Source organism: Heterodontus francisci, chromosome 1 (assembly GCF_036365525.1).
Source record: "Heterodontus francisci isolate sHetFra1 chromosome 1, sHetFra1.hap1, whole genome shotgun sequence".
NCBI lineage: Eukaryota > Metazoa > Chordata > Chondrichthyes > Heterodontiformes > Heterodontidae > Heterodontus > Heterodontus francisci.
In genome coordinates this window covers 546,259-563,768 of record NC_090371.1, presented here as the reverse complement: position 1 = coordinate 563,768, position 17,510 = coordinate 546,259, and the positions used below count along the sequence as shown (strand labels likewise).

The 17,510-nt window shown below is 44.3% G+C and overlaps 1 protein-coding gene across 1 annotated transcript in view; it reads left to right on the top strand.

Annotated features, from left to right (window-relative positions):
• The window catches only part of fbxo41 (F-box protein 41), a 619,689-nt gene that overhangs the window by 312,762 nt on the left and 289,417 nt on the right, over positions 1-17,510 (top strand). The window contains exon 6 of the mRNA XM_068027311.1: positions 3,181-3,422. Coding sequence (XP_067883412.1) covers positions 3,181-3,422 — 242 coding nt within the window. The remainder of the gene's footprint in view (positions 1-3,180; positions 3,423-17,510) is intronic.

Sequence of the window (17,510 nt, the reverse complement as noted above, 5' to 3'; positions counted from 1 at the left end):
ATCCGCTCCTCGCTCCGTGTTCTTCCTGCAGGTCCGTTCCTCTCCGCTGCTCTCCCGGAAGTTAAGTGCCATAGTCCGCGATACTCGGGCTCTATTTATCCGCTGCTGTCCCAGAAGGTAAGTGAACTCTGATTGGTAGAGCCGTTGCCATGGAGAATGCATCAATCAGCACTCTGTTCTCATGGAGTATAAGTGGTTGTTTTCCCTTACATTGGTTATTCTTGCGGATTGAACTCATGAGTGCAAGATGAAAAGCTTCGACAACATGTCTCTATTTTCAGCAATACTGATGTAAGGCTAACAAGTCTGTAGTTCCCTGTTTTCTTGCTCCCTCCCTTCTTAAATAGCCGGGTAACATTTGTGACCTTCCCCCAATCAGCAGGAACCGTTCCAGAATCTATGGAATTTTGGAAGATGATCTCCAATGCATCCACTATCTCCATAGCCATCTCCTTCAACACTCTGGGATGTAGAACATCAGGTCCTGGGGACGTTTCAACCTTCAACCCCATTAATTTCTCCAATACAACCTTCTTACTGATACTAATTTCCTTCAATTCCTCATTCTCCCGAGTCCCTTGGATCTCTAGTTCTGGGAGATTTCTTGCATCTTCGTCAGTGAAGACGGACACAAAGTAATCATTTAGCTTCTCTGCCATTTCTCTATTCCCTATCATAAATTCTCCTGACTCTGCCTGTAATGGACCCACATGTCTTAGCCAAACGTTTCCTTTTTATGTACCTATAGAAGCTTTTACAGTCCGTTTTTATATTTTTTGCTAGTTTACATTCACATTCTATTCTCCCTTTCTTTATCAGTTTCTTTGTCCTCCTTTGCTGTATTCTAAAATCCTCCTAATCCTCAGGTTTGCTGCTATTTCTGGCAACTTCATAGGCCTTTTCTTTTAATCTTATAAAATCCTTAGACAGATACATGAATGGGCAGGAAGTAAAGAGATACAGACCCTTAGAAAATAGGCGACAGGTTTAGATAGAGGATTTGGATCGGCATAGGCTTGGAGGGCCAAAGGGCCTGTTCCTGTGCTGTAATTTTCTTTGTTCTCTTTGTTCTTTGTTCTTAGCTTCCTTTGTTAGCCACGGTTGACTGCCTTTACATTTGGGTTTTTTGTGCCTTGAAGGAATGTATAGTTGCTGTAAACTATGTAATAATTCTTTAAAGACTATCCATTGTCTATGCACTGTCATACCTTTTAATGTATTTTCCCAATCCACCTCAACCAATTTACCCCTCATACCTTCATAATTTCCTTTCTTCAAATGTAACACCCTGGCTTCAGATTGAGCAACCTCACTTTCAAACATAATGTAAAATTCTATCATATTATGATCACTCATCGCTCAAGGTTCTTTTACAACAAGATTATTAATTAGCCGTTTCTCATTACATAATACTAGATCTAAAATAGCCTGTTCTCTAGTCAGTTCTTCAACATACTGCTCTAGAAAACCATCCCTAACACACTCTAGAAACCCGTCCTCCACAGCATTAGTGCTCATCAGGTTTACCTAGTCTATATTAAGATTGAAGTCACCCATGATTACCGTATTACCCATGCTACATGCTTCTCGAATCTCCTGATTAATTCCATACCCCACACTATCACGACTGTTTGGTGGCCTATAAACAATCCTACCAATGTTTGCTGCCCCTTGCTGTTTCTTAGCTCCACCCAAACAGATTCCACTGGTTGGAATCATACCTAGCACAAAGGAAGATGGTTGTGGTTGTTGGAGGTCGATTATCTCAGCCCCAGGACTTTGCTGTGCGTGTTCCTTAGGGTAGTGTCCTTGACCCAACCTTCTACAGCTGCTTCGTCAATGACCTTCCCTCCCACATAAGGTCAGAAGTGGGGAGTACTGTTCGCTGCACAGTGCTCCGCACCACTCGTGACTCCTCAGATACTGAAACAGACCATACCCATATGTAGGAAGACCTGGACAACCTCCAGGTTTGTGCTGATAAATGGCAAGTAACATTCGTGCCATACAAGTGCGAGGAAATGACAATCTCCACCAAGAGAGAATCTAACCATCTCTCTTCACATTCAACAGCATAGCGATTGCTGAATCCCTGACCATCAATTTCCTGTGGGTCACCATTGATCAGAAACTTAACTGAACCAGCCATATAAATACTGTGGCTGCAAGAGCAGGTTAAAGGCTGGGAATTCTGTAACGAGTAGCTCACCTTCTGACTCCCTGTCCAGCGTCTACAAGGCACAAGTCAGGAGTGTGATGGAATACTGTTTACTTGCCTGGAGCTCCAACAACACTCAAGCGCAATACCATCCAAGACAAAGCAGTCTGCTTGATTGGCACCCCATCTACCACCTTCAACATTCACTCCCACCACACAGTGGCAGCAGTGTCTACCATTTACAGCAATTCACCAAGGCTTCTTCGATAGCAGCTTCTAAACCTGCGACCTCTACCACCTAAAAGGACAAGGACAGAAGATGCATGGGAATGCTACCACCTGCAAGTTCCCTTCCAATTCATACACCATCCTGACTTGGAACTATATCGCCGTTCCTTCACTGTTGCTGGGTCAAAATCTTGGAAATTCCCTCTCTGTCAGCAGTGTGGGTGTGCGTGCATCGCATAGACTGCTGAGGTTCCAGAAGGCGGCTCAGCACCACTTTCTCAAGGCTAATTAGGGATAGGCAATAAATGCTGGCCTTGCCAGTGATGTTGAAATCCCACGAAAAATTAAAAAAGCTCTCGCCCCCCCTCCCCCATACTTCCTATTTCAATTCTCCTCCACCTTAATTCAGCATGATTCTCTAGAAAAACTTCTTTAGAATAACTTGCTTGCTTTTGTACTCTCTGCCTTTTTAATGGACTTAGCAATTTATCCTACCACCTTCAAAGGTTAACTCCTCTGTTTGAAATACTTCGGCAAGTCTTATTTCCTAATTCCTGGACCAGTACTTTTGCAACTCGTATTAATAGGATAGATACCCTTGCAATGATTTTAGGTTTGATAGAAAAATTATAAAATACACAAAATCCAGGGTTAGTTTGGACATAAAAAGGAGTTTCTATGCGTCATTCTACAATTCTAGTCAGTCATTTTGAACATTCATTTATAGCTGTATTCATATCAGTGCTTTGGGCTATGAAACTTACTTTTTATGTGTCCTTTGTATTTGTCTTTAGGTAATGCCAAACCAGTTAGTTACAAAGCAGCCAAACTCCAGAAGGGCAGCCCCTCCCGATCAAATGAAGTTATCAGCCCTGAGGTGCTAAAGATGCGAGCTGCATTATTTTGTATTTTCACATACCTGGACACCAAGACATTACTGAAAACAGCTGAGGTCTGTCGGGACTGGAAATATGTGGCTCGACATCCAGCAGTATGGACCAGAGTTCTGTTGGAGAATGCTAGAGTGTCCTCCAAGGTAATAACGATGTAAATATATGTACTAAGTTACTATCTGTTGTACATTAGTGTGAAATGTACATAATTGATTCACATCAGGAACAGTTCTTTTGCTGAGGACTGTTACAATGTCTCAAAAAAAAGTACTAATAGGGAAATTTAATTGCGTTGAAATCAGTACTAGTGTGGTTATTGAGATGTGTCTCGGTGACCAGGGCGGTTATTATTTGGTGTCAGCAGTCCCTCAGTTGATAGCACTCTCGCCTCTGAGTAACGAGGTTGTGGGTTCAAGCCCCACTCCAGCACTTGAGGATAAAAAGAAAAGTAAAATACTGCAGATGCTGGAAATCTGAAATAAAAAGAGAAAATACTGGAAATATTCAGCAGGTCAGGCAGTATCTGTGGAGAGAGAAACATTGTTAACGTTTCAAAGAAATAACCTTTCATCAGAAATTTGATTTTAAGTGAAGGGGTGGGGGAGGGTGGGTAAAGAATAAAATGGAAGGTCTGTGTGATGTAGTGGTGATGTTGGGAATGGCATTAAACAGGAAATCAGAGACGCATGCGATAAAGGGACATCTGTAATTATGGGTGGCTTTAATCTGCACATAGATTGGGCAAATCAAATTAGACATGATACAGTAGAGGAGGAATTCATGGAGTGTATACAGGTTGGTTTTCTGGACCAATACGCTGAGGAACCAACTAGAGAACAGGCCATCCTAGACTGGGTATTGTGTAATGAGAGAGGAATAATTGACAATCTAATTATGCGAGACCCCTTGGGGATGAGCGACCATAATATGATAGAATTCTTCATCAAGATGGAGAATTACGTAGTTGATTCTGAGACAAGGGTCCTGAATCTTAATAAAGGAAACTACGAAGGTATGAGGCGCGAGTTGGCCATGACGGATTGGGAAACGTTACTTAAAGGGATGACGGTGGCAAACATTCAAAGAGCGCATGGATGAACTGCAACAAATGTTTATTCCTGTCTGGCGCAAAAGTAAAATGGGAAAGGTAGCCAAACCATGGCTTACATGGGAAATTAGAGATAGCATTAGATCCAAGGAAGACGCATACAAATTCACCAGAAAAAACATCAGACCTGAGGATTGGAAGCAGTTTAGAATTCAGCAACGAGGACCAAGGGATTGATTAAGAAGGGGAAAATAGAGTACGAGAGCAAGCTTGTGGGGAACATAAAAACTGACTGTAAAAGTTTCGATAGGTATATGAAGAGAATAAGATTGGTGAAGACAAATGTAGGACCCTTACAGTCAGAAACAGGGGAATTCATTATGGGGAACAAAGAAATGGCTGACCAACTGAATGCATACTTTGGTTCTGTCTTCACAAAGTAGGACACAAATATCATACCAGAAATGTTGGGGAACACGGTTCAGTGAGAGGGAGGAACTGAAGGAAATCAGTATTAGTAGAGAAATGGTGTTGGGGAAATTGATGGGATAGAAGGCCGATAAATCCCCAGGGCCTGATACTCTAGATCCTGGAGTACTTAAGGAAGTGGCCCTAGAAATAGTGGATGCATTGGTGGTCATCTTTCAAGATTCTGTAGACTCTGGAACAGTTCCTACAGATTGGAAGGTAGCTAATGTAACTCCACGATTTAAAAAGGGAGGTAGATAGATAATTCCCTCATCTATATCATGAATATATATATTGTGAATAGCTGGGGTCCTGGTACTGATCCCTGCGGTACCCCACTAGTCGCTGATTGAGGGAAGTTCACTGATGAAGCAGCTAAAGATGTTTGGGCCTAGGACACTGAGGAACACCTGCAGTGATGTGTGGGGCTGAGATGATTGGCCTCCAACAACTGCAACCATCTCCTCTGTGTGAGGTATGACTCCAACCAGTCAGGGAGAGTTTTCCCCATGATTTATGTGATCCTCAGTGACTGGGTTTGGGTGTTGGGGGAAGTTCATTGAATGGGTTTGGGTGTGGGTGGTGCTGAGAGACTGGGTTTGGGTATTGGGGCACTCAATGACAGGGTTTGGGTATCAGTTCGTTGCTGTATGATTTTGTATTTGGTTGTTTTTGACTTTTACATTTTTAAGAAAGAATAGTTGAGTATGGTGTACGTAGTATCATAGGAACTGGGAACAGAAGCAGACCATTTGACCCCACAAGGTTGCTCCACCATTCAACTAGATCAGGGCCAATCTTCTACCTCAATGACAGTTTCCCGCACTGTCCCCATATCCCTTGATATTTTTAATATCTAAGAATCTATCGATCTTTGTCTTGAACATACTCAATGACGGAGCCTACACTGCCATCTGGGGTAGAGAATTCCAAAGATTCACCACCCTCTGAATGGAGTATTGTGCACTGTTTTGGTCTCCTTATATAAGGAAGGATATACTTACCATAGATGGAGTGCAGCGAAGGTTCACCATCCTGATTCCTGGGATGGTGGGATTGTCCATTGAGGAGACTGGTCCTTTATTCTCCAGAGTTTAGAACAATGAGAGGCGATCTCATTGAAGCATACTAAATCCTTACAGGGCTCGACAGGATTGATGAAGGAAGGATTTTTCCCCTGGCTGGGATAGAAACATAGAAAATAAGAGCAGGAGTAGGCCATTCGGCCCCTCGAGCCGGCTCCAACATTCAAAGAACAAAGAACAGTACAGCACAGGAACAGGCCATTCGGCCCTCCAAGCCTGCGCCGATCTTGATGCCTGCCTAAACTAAAACCTTCTGCACTTCCGGGGACCGTATCCCTCTATTCTCTTCCTATTCATGTATTTGTCCAGATGCCTCTTAAACGTTGCTATCGTAACTGCTTCCACCACCTCCCCCGGCAGCAAGTTCCAGGCACTCACCACCCTCTGTGTAAAGAACTTGCCTTGCACATCCCCTCTAAACTTTGCCCCTCGCACCTTAAACCTATGTCCCCTAGTAACTGACTCTTCCACCCTGGGTAAAAGCTTCTGACTTTCCACTCTACCATGCCATTCATAACTTTGTAAACCTCTATCATGTCGCCCCTCCACCTCCGTCGTTCCAGTGAAAACAATCCGAGTTTATCCAACCTCTCCTCATAGCTAATGCCCTCCAGACCAGGCAACATCCTGGTAAACCTCTTCTGTACCCTCTCCAAAGCCTCCACGTCCTTCTGGTAGTGTGGCGACCAAAATTGCACGCAATATTCCAAGTGTGGCCTAACTAAGGTTCTGTAAAGCTGCAGCATGACTTGCCAGTTTTTATACTTTATGCCCCGACCGATGAAGGCAAGCATGCCGTATGCCTTCTTGACTACTTTATCCAAATGTGTTGCCACTTTCAGTTACCTGTGGACCTGTACGCCCAGATCTCTCTGCCTGTCAATACTCCTAAGGGTTCTGCTATTTACTGTATACTTCCCACCTGTATTAGATCTTCCAAAATGCATTACCTCACATTTGTCCGGATTAAACTCCATCTGCCATTTCTCCGCCCAATTCTCCAACCGATCTATATCCTGCTGTATTCTCTGACTATCCTCATCACTATCCGCAACTCCACCAACCTTTGTGTCGTCCGCAAACTTACTAATCAGACCAGCTATATTTTCCTCCAGATCATTTATATAGACTACAAACAGCAAAGGTCCCAGCACTGATCCCTGTGGAACACCACTAGTCACAGCCCTCCATTCAGAAAAGCAGCCTTCCACTGCTACCCTCTGTCTTCTATGATCAAGCCAGTTCTGTATCCATCTTGCCAGCTCACCTCTGATCCCGTGTGACTTCACCTTTTGTATCAGTCTGCCATGAGGGACCTTGTCAAAGGCTTTACTGAAGTCCATATAGACAACATCCACTGCCCTTCCTTCATCAATCATCTTCATCACTTCCTCAAAAAACTCAATCAAGTTAGTGAGACACGACCTCCCCTTCACAAAAGCATGCTGCCTCTCGCTAATAAGTTCATTTGTTTCCAAATGGGAGTAAATCCTGTCCCGAGGAATCTTCTCTAATAATTTCCCTACCACTGACGTAAGGCTCACGGGCCTATAATTTCCTGGATTATCCTTGCTACCCTTCTTAAACAAAGGAACAACATTGGCTGTTCTTCAGTCCTCTGGGACCTCACCTGTAGCCAATGAGGATGCAAAGATTTCTGTCAAGCCCCAGCAATTTCTTCCCTTGCCTCCCTCAGTATTCTGGGGTAGATCCCATCAGGCCCTGGGGACTTATCTCCTTAATGCTTTGCAAGACGCCCAACACCTCCTTTTTGATAACAACATGACCCAGACTATCTACACTCCCTTCCCCTAGACTCATCATCCACCTAGTCCTCTTTGGTGAATACTGATGCAAAGTACTCATTTAGCACCTCGCCCATTTCCTCTGGCTCCACACATAGATTCCCTTCTCTGTCCTTGAGTGGGCCAACCCTTTCCCGAGTTACCATCTTGCTCTTTATATATGTATAAAATGCCTTGGGATTCTCCTTAATCCTGTTTGCCAATGACTTTTCATGACCCCTTTAAGCTCTCGACTCCTTGCTTAAGTTCCCTCCTACTTTCTTTATGTTCCTCAAGGGCTTCATCCATTCCCAGCCTTCTAGCCCTTACGAATGCTTCCTTTTTCTTTTTGACTCGGCTCACAATGTCCCTCAAATAAAAGCAAAATACTGCGGATGCTGGAAATCTGAAATAAAAACAAGAAATGCTGGAACCACTCAGCAGGTCTGGCAGCATCTGTGGAAAGAGAAGCAGAGTTAACGTTTCGGGTCAGTGACCCTTCTTTGGAACAAGCAAATATTAGAAATGTCAAAGGTTATAAGCAAGTGAGGCGGGGGTGGGGCAAGAGATACAAAGGAGAAGGTGTAGATTGGACAAGGTCGCATAGCTGACCAAAAGGTCATGGAGCAAAGGCAAACAATATGTTAATGGTGTGTTGAAAGACAAAGCATTAGTACAGATAGGGTGTTAACGAACTGAGGATTGAACAGCAGCAAGTACAAACATGAAAAAAAAACAGTGGGTAAGCAAACTGAACAACCTACAATGAAATGAAATTAACAAAAGAAAAAAAAAAATGCAAAAAATTTGCACCTTCCCCTGAAATCGCAGGAGGTGTAATACCTGCCCATTTACCTCCTCTCTTCCCTATCCCAGGCCCCAAACACTCCTTTCAGGTGAAGCAGCGATTTACTTGTACTTCTTTCAATGTAGTATACTGTATTCGCTGCTCACAATGTGGTCTCATCTGCATTGGGGAGACCAAACGCAGACTGGGTGACCGCTTTGCAGAACACCTCCGCTCAGTCCGCAAGCAGGACCCTGAGCTTCCTGTTGCTTGCCATTTCAACACTCCCCCCTGCTCTCATGCTCACATCTCTATCCTGGGCTTGCTGCAGTGTTCCAGTGAACATCAACGCAAGCTCGAGGAACAGCTTCTCATTTTCCGATTAGGCACACTACAGCCTGCCGGACTGAACATTGAGTTCAATAATTTCAGAGCATGACGGGCCCCCCATTTTACTTTTATTTAGTTATTTTTTCTTTTTTCTTTTTTACATTTTTTACAAATTTTTTTTCTTTTGTTAATTTCATTTCATTGTAGTTTGCTTACCCGCTGTTTTTTTTCATGTTTGTACTTGCTGCTGTTCAATCCTCAGTTCGTTAACACCCTATCTGTACCAATGCTTTGTCTTTCAACACACCATTAACATATTGTTTGCCATTGCTCCATGACCTCTTGGTCAGCTATGTGGCCTTGTCCAATCTACACCTTCTCCCAGTCAATATAGGGGAAGTTAAAATCACCCACCACTACAACCCTGTTGCTTTTACATCTTTCCAAAATCTGTCTACATATCTGCTCCTCCACCTCCTGCTGGCTGTTGGGAGGCCTGTAGTAAACCCCCAACATCGTGACTGCACCCTTCCTATTCCTGAGCTCCACCCATATTGCCTCACTGCATGATCCCTGCAAGGTGTCCTCCTGCATACAGCTGTGAGCTCCTTAACCAGTAATGCAACCCTTTTACATCCCCCTCTATCCCGCCTGAAGCTTCTAAATTCCGGAACATTTAGCTGCCAATCCTGTCCTTCCTTCAACCAAGTCTCTGTATTAGCAACAACATCATAGTTCCAGGTACTAATCCAAGCTCTAAGTTCATCTGCCTTACCTGTTATACTTCTCGCATTGAAACAAATGCACTTCAGACCACCAGTCCCGCTGTGCTCAGCAACATCTCCCTGCCTGCTCTTCCTCTTAGTCTTACTGGCCTTATTTACTAGTTCCCCCTCAGTTATTTCACCTGCTGATCTACTGCTCTGGTTCCCACCCCCCTGCCTAACTAGTTTAAACCCTCCCGAGTGACGCTAGCAAACCTCGCAGCCAGGATATTTGTGCCCCTCCAGTTTAGATGCGATCTTGTGCAGGTCCCATCTGTCCCTGAAGAGATCCCAATGATCCAGATATCTGAAACCCTCCCTCCCACACCAGCTGTTCAGCCACGTGTTTAGCCTCACTATCTTCCTATTTCTAGCCTCACTGGCACGTGGCACAGGGAGTAATCCCGAGATTACAACCCTAGAGGTCCTGTCTTTTAACTTTCTACCTAACTCCCTGAACTCCCCCTGCAGGACCTCGTCACTCTTCCTGCCTCTGTCGTCAGTACCGATGTGTACCACAACCTCTGGCTGTTCACCCTCCCCCTTCAGAATGCCCCCTGTCCGTTCAGAGACATCCTTGACCCTGGCACCAGGGAGGCAACATACCATCCTGGGGTCTCTTTCACATCCACAGAAGCGCCTATCTGTGCCCCTGACAAAAGAGTCCCCTATAACTATTGCTCTTCTGCGCTTTGCCCCTCCCTGCTGAACAATAGTGCCAGCCGTGGTGCCACTGCTCTGGCTGCTACTGCTGTTTTCCCCTGATGGGCCATCCCCCCCAACAGTATCCAAAACGGTATACTTGTTAGAGAGGGGGATAGCCACAGGGGATTCCTGCACTGACTGCCTGCCCATTCTAGTGGTCACCCATCTATCTGCCTGCACCTTGGGTGTAACCACTTCTCTAAAACTCCTGTCTATGACGCTGTCTGCCACCTGCATGATCCGAAGTGCATCCTGTTGCCGCTCCAACCGATCCATGTGGTCTGTGAGGAGCTGCAACTGGGTACGCTTCCTGCAGATGTAGTCGCCCGGAACGCTGGAAGCATCACGGACCTCCCACATTTCACAGGTGAAGCACTTCACCCCTCTAACTGACATTTCTATCACTAATTAATAAATTAATTTAAAATAAATAAATACTTATTGAATCCTTACTAAATTGTTATAATTAACTCTCTGGTCCCTAGTGCTAGATTCCTACTATAAATATTAAATGCTAACTAAATACAGTAATCTCCTTCCTCTGGTTTAGTTACTCTACTTATTAGTTAATTAGGGTTTTAATCAATTTTTATCAATGTTTTATTTTCAAATTCAGTAAAGAAAAAAACAATTCCCTACCAACCAATCAGGTCACACCTTTCCTGTGACGTCACGTTCAGCTTTTTTTAACCAGAAGTTTTTTACCAGAGGTAAGTTTTTTTATACTTACTGGTGTGGAACTCTGCCCTCCGAGTCTTCTCCCAGTCAGCTGTGCTCTTTGGAAGCTCTGGGCTCCCTTCACTCTGAGGAGAGGTAGGAAATGAAAGGAGCTCCTCGCTCCCTCCTTACCGAACTTCCTCGCTTACCAAACTTCCACTGTAGCACTCTAATGCAACCCAAGTCAGCACTCCAGTGCAAGCAAAGCTAATTCGGGTTTTAATCAATTTTTATCAGTGTTTGATTTTCAAATTCAGTACAGATTCCCTACCAGCCAATCAGGTCACAGCTTTCCTGTGACGTCACTTTTTCAGTTTTATTTCCACCCGAGGTAACTTACCGGTCCGGAAATCCGCCCTCCGAGTCTTCTCCCTGGATGGAGGCTGCGAATCCCCGAGGTAGATTTTTTATACTTACCGGTCCGGAATTGCGCCCTCCGAGTCTTCTCCCTGGATGTAGGCCGTGAAGCCCCGAGGTAGGTTTTTTATACTTACCGGTCCGGAACTGTGCCCTCCGTGTCTTCTCTCTGGATGTAGGCCGCAAATCCCCGAGGTAGGTTTTTTATACTTAACGGTCCGGAACTCCGCCCTCCGAGTCTTCTCCCTGGATGGAGGCCGCGAATCCCCGAGGTAGGTTTTTTATACTTACCGGTCCGGAACTCCGCCCTCCGAGTCTTCTCCCTGGATCATTCATTATGATCACGGCTGATCAGCCAACTCAGGAACCTGTTCCTGCTTTCCACCGATATTCTTTGATCCCTTTCGCCCCAAGAGCTGTATCTAACTCCTTCTTGAAAACATACAATGTTTTGGCTTCAACAGCTTTATGTGGTAGCGAATTCCACAGGCTCACCACTCTCTAGGTGAAGAAATTTCTCCTCATCTCAGTCCCTTAAACTATGACCCCTGGTTCTGGACTCACCCACCATCGGGCACATCCTTCTATGGGATGTCTAGAACCAGGGGTCACAGTCTTAGGTAGGCCATTTAGGACTGAGATGAGGAGGAATTTCTTCACTCAGAGAGCGGGGAATCTCTGGAATTCTCACCCCAGAGGTCTGTGGAGGCTCAGTCATGGAGTATATTCAAGATAGAGACCGACAGATTTCTAGTTATTAAAGATATCAAGGTATATGGGGACAGTGCGGGAAAATGGCTTTCAGGTAGAAGATTAGCAGTTGGCTGCTGAAGCAGGCTCGAGGGGCTGAATGGACTACTCCTGCTCCTATTTCCTTTGTTCTTATGTTCCCAGCAAATCTCCCCTCAATCTCCTTTGCTCTAGGCAGACAAACGCCAACTTTTTCAACCTAACTTTGTAACTAAAATCCCCCATCCCTGGTACCATTCTGGTAAATCTGGTAGAGAATTCCAAAGACTCACCATCCTCTCAGTCCTAAATGGCCTACCTCTTATTCTGAGACTTTGTCCCCTGGTTCTAGACCCCTCAGCCAGGGGAACCATCCTTCCTGCATCTGCCCTGTCAACATTAGAACATTACAGCGCAGTACAGGCCCTTCGGCCCTCGATGTTGCGCCGACCTGTGAAACCATCTGACCTACACTATTCCATTTTCATCCATATGTTTATCCAATGACCACTTAAACCACAGAGAAATGGCAGATGGAGTTCAATCAGGGCAAATGCGAGGTGATGCATTTTGGAAGATCCAATTCAAGAGTGAACTATACAGTAAATGGAAAAGTCCTGGGGAAAATTGATGTACAGAGAGATTTGGGTGTTCAGGTCCATTGTTCCCTGAAGGTGGCAACGCAGGTCAATAGAGTGGTCAAGAAGGCATACGGCATGCTTTCCTTCATCGGACGGGGTATTGAGTACAAGAGTTGGCAGGTCATGTTACAGTTGTATAGGACTTTGGTTCGGCCACATTTGGAATACTGCGTGCAGTTCTGGTCGCCACATTACCAAAAGGATGTGGATGCTTTGGAGAGGGTGCAGAGGAGATTCACCAGGATGTTGCCTGGTATGGAGGGCGCTAGCTATGAAGAGAGGTTGAGTAGATTAGGATTATTTTCATTAGAAAGACGGAGGTTGAGGGGGGACCTGATTGAGGTGTACAGAATCATGAGAGGTATAGACAGGGTGGATAGCAAGAAGCTTTTTTCCAGAGTGGGGGATTCAATTACAAGGGGACACGAGTTCAAAGTGAAAGGGGAAAAGTTTAGGGGGTATATGCGTGGAAATTTCTTTACTCAGAGGGTGGTGGGTGCATGGAACGCTTTGCCAGCGGAGGTGGTAGACGCGGGCACGATAGCGTCTTTTAAGATTTATCTAGACAGATACATGAATGGGCAGGAAGGAAAGACATACAGACCCTTAGATAATAGGCGACAGGTTTAGATACAGGATTTGGATCGGCGTAGGCTTGGAGGGCCGAAGGGCCTGTTCCTGTGCTATAATTTTCTTTGATCTTTGTTCTTTGTTCTTAAATGCCCTTAAAGTTGGCGAGTCTACTACTGTTGCAGGCAGGGCGTTCCACGCCCCTACTACTCTCTGAGTAAAGAAACTACCTCTAACATCTGTCCTATATCTATCACCCCTCAACTTAAAGCTATGTCCCCTCGTGTTTGCCATCACCATCCGAGGAAAAAGACTCTCACTATCCACCCTATCTAACCCTCTGATTATCTTATATGTCTCTATTAAGTCACCTCTCCTCCTCCTTCTCTCCAACGAAAACAACCTCAAGTCCCTCAGCCTTTCCTCGTAAGACCTTCCCTCCATACCAGGCAACATCCTAGTAAATCTCCTCTGCTGCCTTTCCAAAGCTTCCACATCCTTCCTATAATGCGGTGACCAGAACTGCACGCAATACTCCAGGTGCGGTCTCACCAGAGTTTTGTACAGCTGCAGCATGACCTCGTGGCTCCGAAACTCGATCCCCCTACTAATAAAAGCTAACACACCATATGCCTTCTTAACAGCCCTATTAACCTGGGTAGCAACTTTCAGGGATTTTTGTACCTGGACACCAAGATCTCTCTGTTCATCTACACTACCAAGAATCTTCCCATTAGCCCAGTACTCTGCATTCCTGTTACTCCTTCCAAAGTGAATCACCTCACACTTTTCCGCATTAAACTCCATTTGTTATCTCTCAGCCCAGCTCTGCAGCCTATCTATGTCCCTCTGTACCATACAACATCCTTCGACACTATCCACAACTCCACCGACCTTCGTGTCATCAGCAAATTTACTAACCCACCCTTCTACACCCTCTTCCAGGTCATTTATAAAAATGACAAACAGCAGTGGCCCCAAAACAGATCCTTGCGGTACACTACTGGTAACTAAACTCCAGGATGAACATTTGCCATCAACCACCACCCTCTGTCTTCTTTCAGCTAGCCAATTTCTGATCCAAAGCTCTAAATCACCTTCAACCCCATACTTCCGTATTTTCTGCAATAGCCTACCGTGGGGAACCTTATCAAACGCCTTACTGAAATCCATATACACCACATCCACTGCTTTACCCTCATCCACCTGTTTGGTCACCTTCTCGAAAAACTCAATAAGGTTTGTGAGGCACGACCTACCCGTCACAAAACCGTGCTGACTATCGCTAATGAACTTATTCTTTTCAAGATGATTATAAATCCTGTCTCCTATAATCTTTTCCAACATTTTACCCACAACCGAAGTAAGGCTCACAGGTCTATAATTACCAGGGCTGTCTCTACTCCCCTTCTTGTACAAGGGGACAACATTTGCTATCCTCCAGTCTTCCGGCACTATTCTTGTCAACAATGACGACATAAAGATCAAGGACAAAGGCTCTGCAATCTCCTCCCTGGCTTCCCAGAGAATCCTAGGATAAATCCCATCTGGCCCAGGGGACTTATCTATTTTCACACTTTGCAAAATTGCTAACACCTCCTCCTTGTGAACCTCAATCCCATCTGGCCTAGTAGTCTGAATCTCAGTATTCTCCTCGACAACATTTTCTTTCTCTACCGTAAATACTGATGAAAAATATTCATTTAACACTTCCCCTATCTCCTCTGATTCCACACACAACTTCCCACTACTATCCTTGATTGGCCCTAATCTAACTCTAGTCATTCTTTTATTCCTGATATACCTATAGAAAGCCTTAGGGTTGTCCCTGATCCTATCCGCCAATGACTTCTCGTGTCCTCTCCTTGCTCTTCTTAGCTCTCCCTTTAGATCCTTATATAAGAATTTTTTGTTCTTGAATGAGATCACCTCTCATTCCATTTGCCTTCCCTATTGCTTGCTGCACCTGCATGTTAGCTTTCAGTGACTTATGAACTAGGACATCCCTTTGGACAGCAACACTTCCCAATCTCTCATCATTTAAGAAATACTCTGCATTGTTGTTTTTCCTACCCAAGTGGATAACTTCACATTTTTCCACATTATATTCCATCTGCTATGTTCTTGCTCACTAACTTAGCCCATTTAAATCTCCTTGAAGCCACTGTGCATCTTCCTCGCAACTCACATTCCTACCTAGTTTTGTTTCATGTGCAAACTTGGAAATATTCCATTTGGTCTTCACATCCAAATCATTGATATAGATTAGGATAGGGACATAGGAGCATAGGAGCAGGAGTAGGCCATTCACCCCTTCGAGCCTGCTCTGCTATTCTAGATCATGGCTGATCTTCTACCTCAACGCCATATTCCCGCACTATTCCCATATCCCTTTATGTCATTCGCAACTAGAAATCTAACGATCTCTGTCTTGAACTTACTCAGTGACTGAGCTTCCACCACCCTCTGGGACAGAGAATTCCAAAGATTCACCACCTTCTGAGTGAAGAAGATCCCTGTCTTCTCAGTCCTAAATGATATGCCTTTTATTCTGAGACTGTGTCCCCTGGTTCTAGACCCCCAGCCAGGGGAAACATCCTTTCTGCACCTACCCTGCCTATCCCTTTAAGAATTTTGTAAGTTTCTATGAGATTGCCTCTCATTCTTTGAACCTCCAGAGAATACAGGTCCAGTCTCCTCAATCTCTCCTCATAGGACAATCCCACCGTCCCAGGAATCAGTCTGCACTCCCTCTATGGCAAGTAATATCCTTCCTCAGGCAAGGGGATCAAAACTGCACAGAATATTCCAGGTGTGGTCTCACTAATACTCTATACAATTGAACCAAGGCTTCTTTGCTCCTGTACTCAAATCCTCTTACGATAAAGGCTAACATACCATTTGCCTTCCTAATTGCTTTCTGTACCTGCATGCTAGCTTTCAATGACTTATGAACAAGGATACCCAGGTCCCTTTGGACATCAACACTTTCTAATCTCTCACCGTTTAAGAAATACTCTGCACCACCGTTCCCTCCTACTGAAGTGGATAACGTCACACTTATCCTTATTATATTCCATCTGCCATGTTCTTGTCCACTTACTCAGCCTGTCCAAATCCCCTTGAAGTCTCTTTGCATCCTCCTCACAACTCACATTCCCACCAAGTTTTGTGCCATCCACAAACTTGGAAATATTATATGTGGTCCCCACATCCAGATCATTGATATAAATTGTAAACAGCTGGGGCCCAAGCACTGATCCTTGCTGTACCCCACTGGTCACATCCTGCCAACCTGAGAATGACCCATTTATTCATACTCTTTGTTTTCTGCTTGTTACCCAATCCTCAATCCATGCGTGCATATTACCCCCAATCCCATGTGCTCTAATTTTGTTTACTAACCTCTTGTGTGGGACTTTATCAAAAGCCTTCTGAAAATCCAAATACACCACATCCACTGGTCCCCCCCTTATCTATACTGCTAGTTACATCCTCAAAAAACTCTAACAAGTTTGTCAAACATGATTTTCCCTTCATAAATCCATGTTGACTACGCCCAACCCTACCATAACTGTGTCCAGTTATCACATCCTTTTTAATAGATTCGAGTATTTTTCCGATTACTGACATCAGACTAACAGTAGTTCCCCGTTTTCTCTCTCCCTCCTTTCTTAAATAGAGGGGTTACATTTGCTACCTTCTAATCTGCAGGAACCTTTACAGAATGTAGAGAATTTTGGAATACAACTACGAATGCATCTACTATCGCTACAGCCAACTCTTTCAACACTTTCGATCCCATTAATTTCTCCAGTACTACTTTTTTACTAATACTGATTTCTTTCAGTTCCTCATTCTCGCTAGTCTGTTAGTTCTCTCGTATTCCTGGGTTTTTTGTATCGTTCTCCGTGAAGACAGACACAAAATATTTGTTTAGTTTCTCTGTCATTTCCTTATTCTCCATTATAAATTCTCCAGTAATAAAAACAAGAAATGCTGGAAGTACTCAGCAGGTCTGGCAGCATCTGTGGAGAGAGAAGCAGGGTTATGCTGCCAGACCTACTGAGTACTTCCAGCATTTCTTGTTTTTATTTCAGATTTCCAGCATCCACAGTATTTTGCTTTTATATAAAGGGCCCACATTTATTTTTACTAATCTTTTCCTTTTTACATACCTATATAATCTTTCAGAGTTCGTTCTTATGTTTCTCACTAGACATAGACGCATAGAGTCATTTACGGT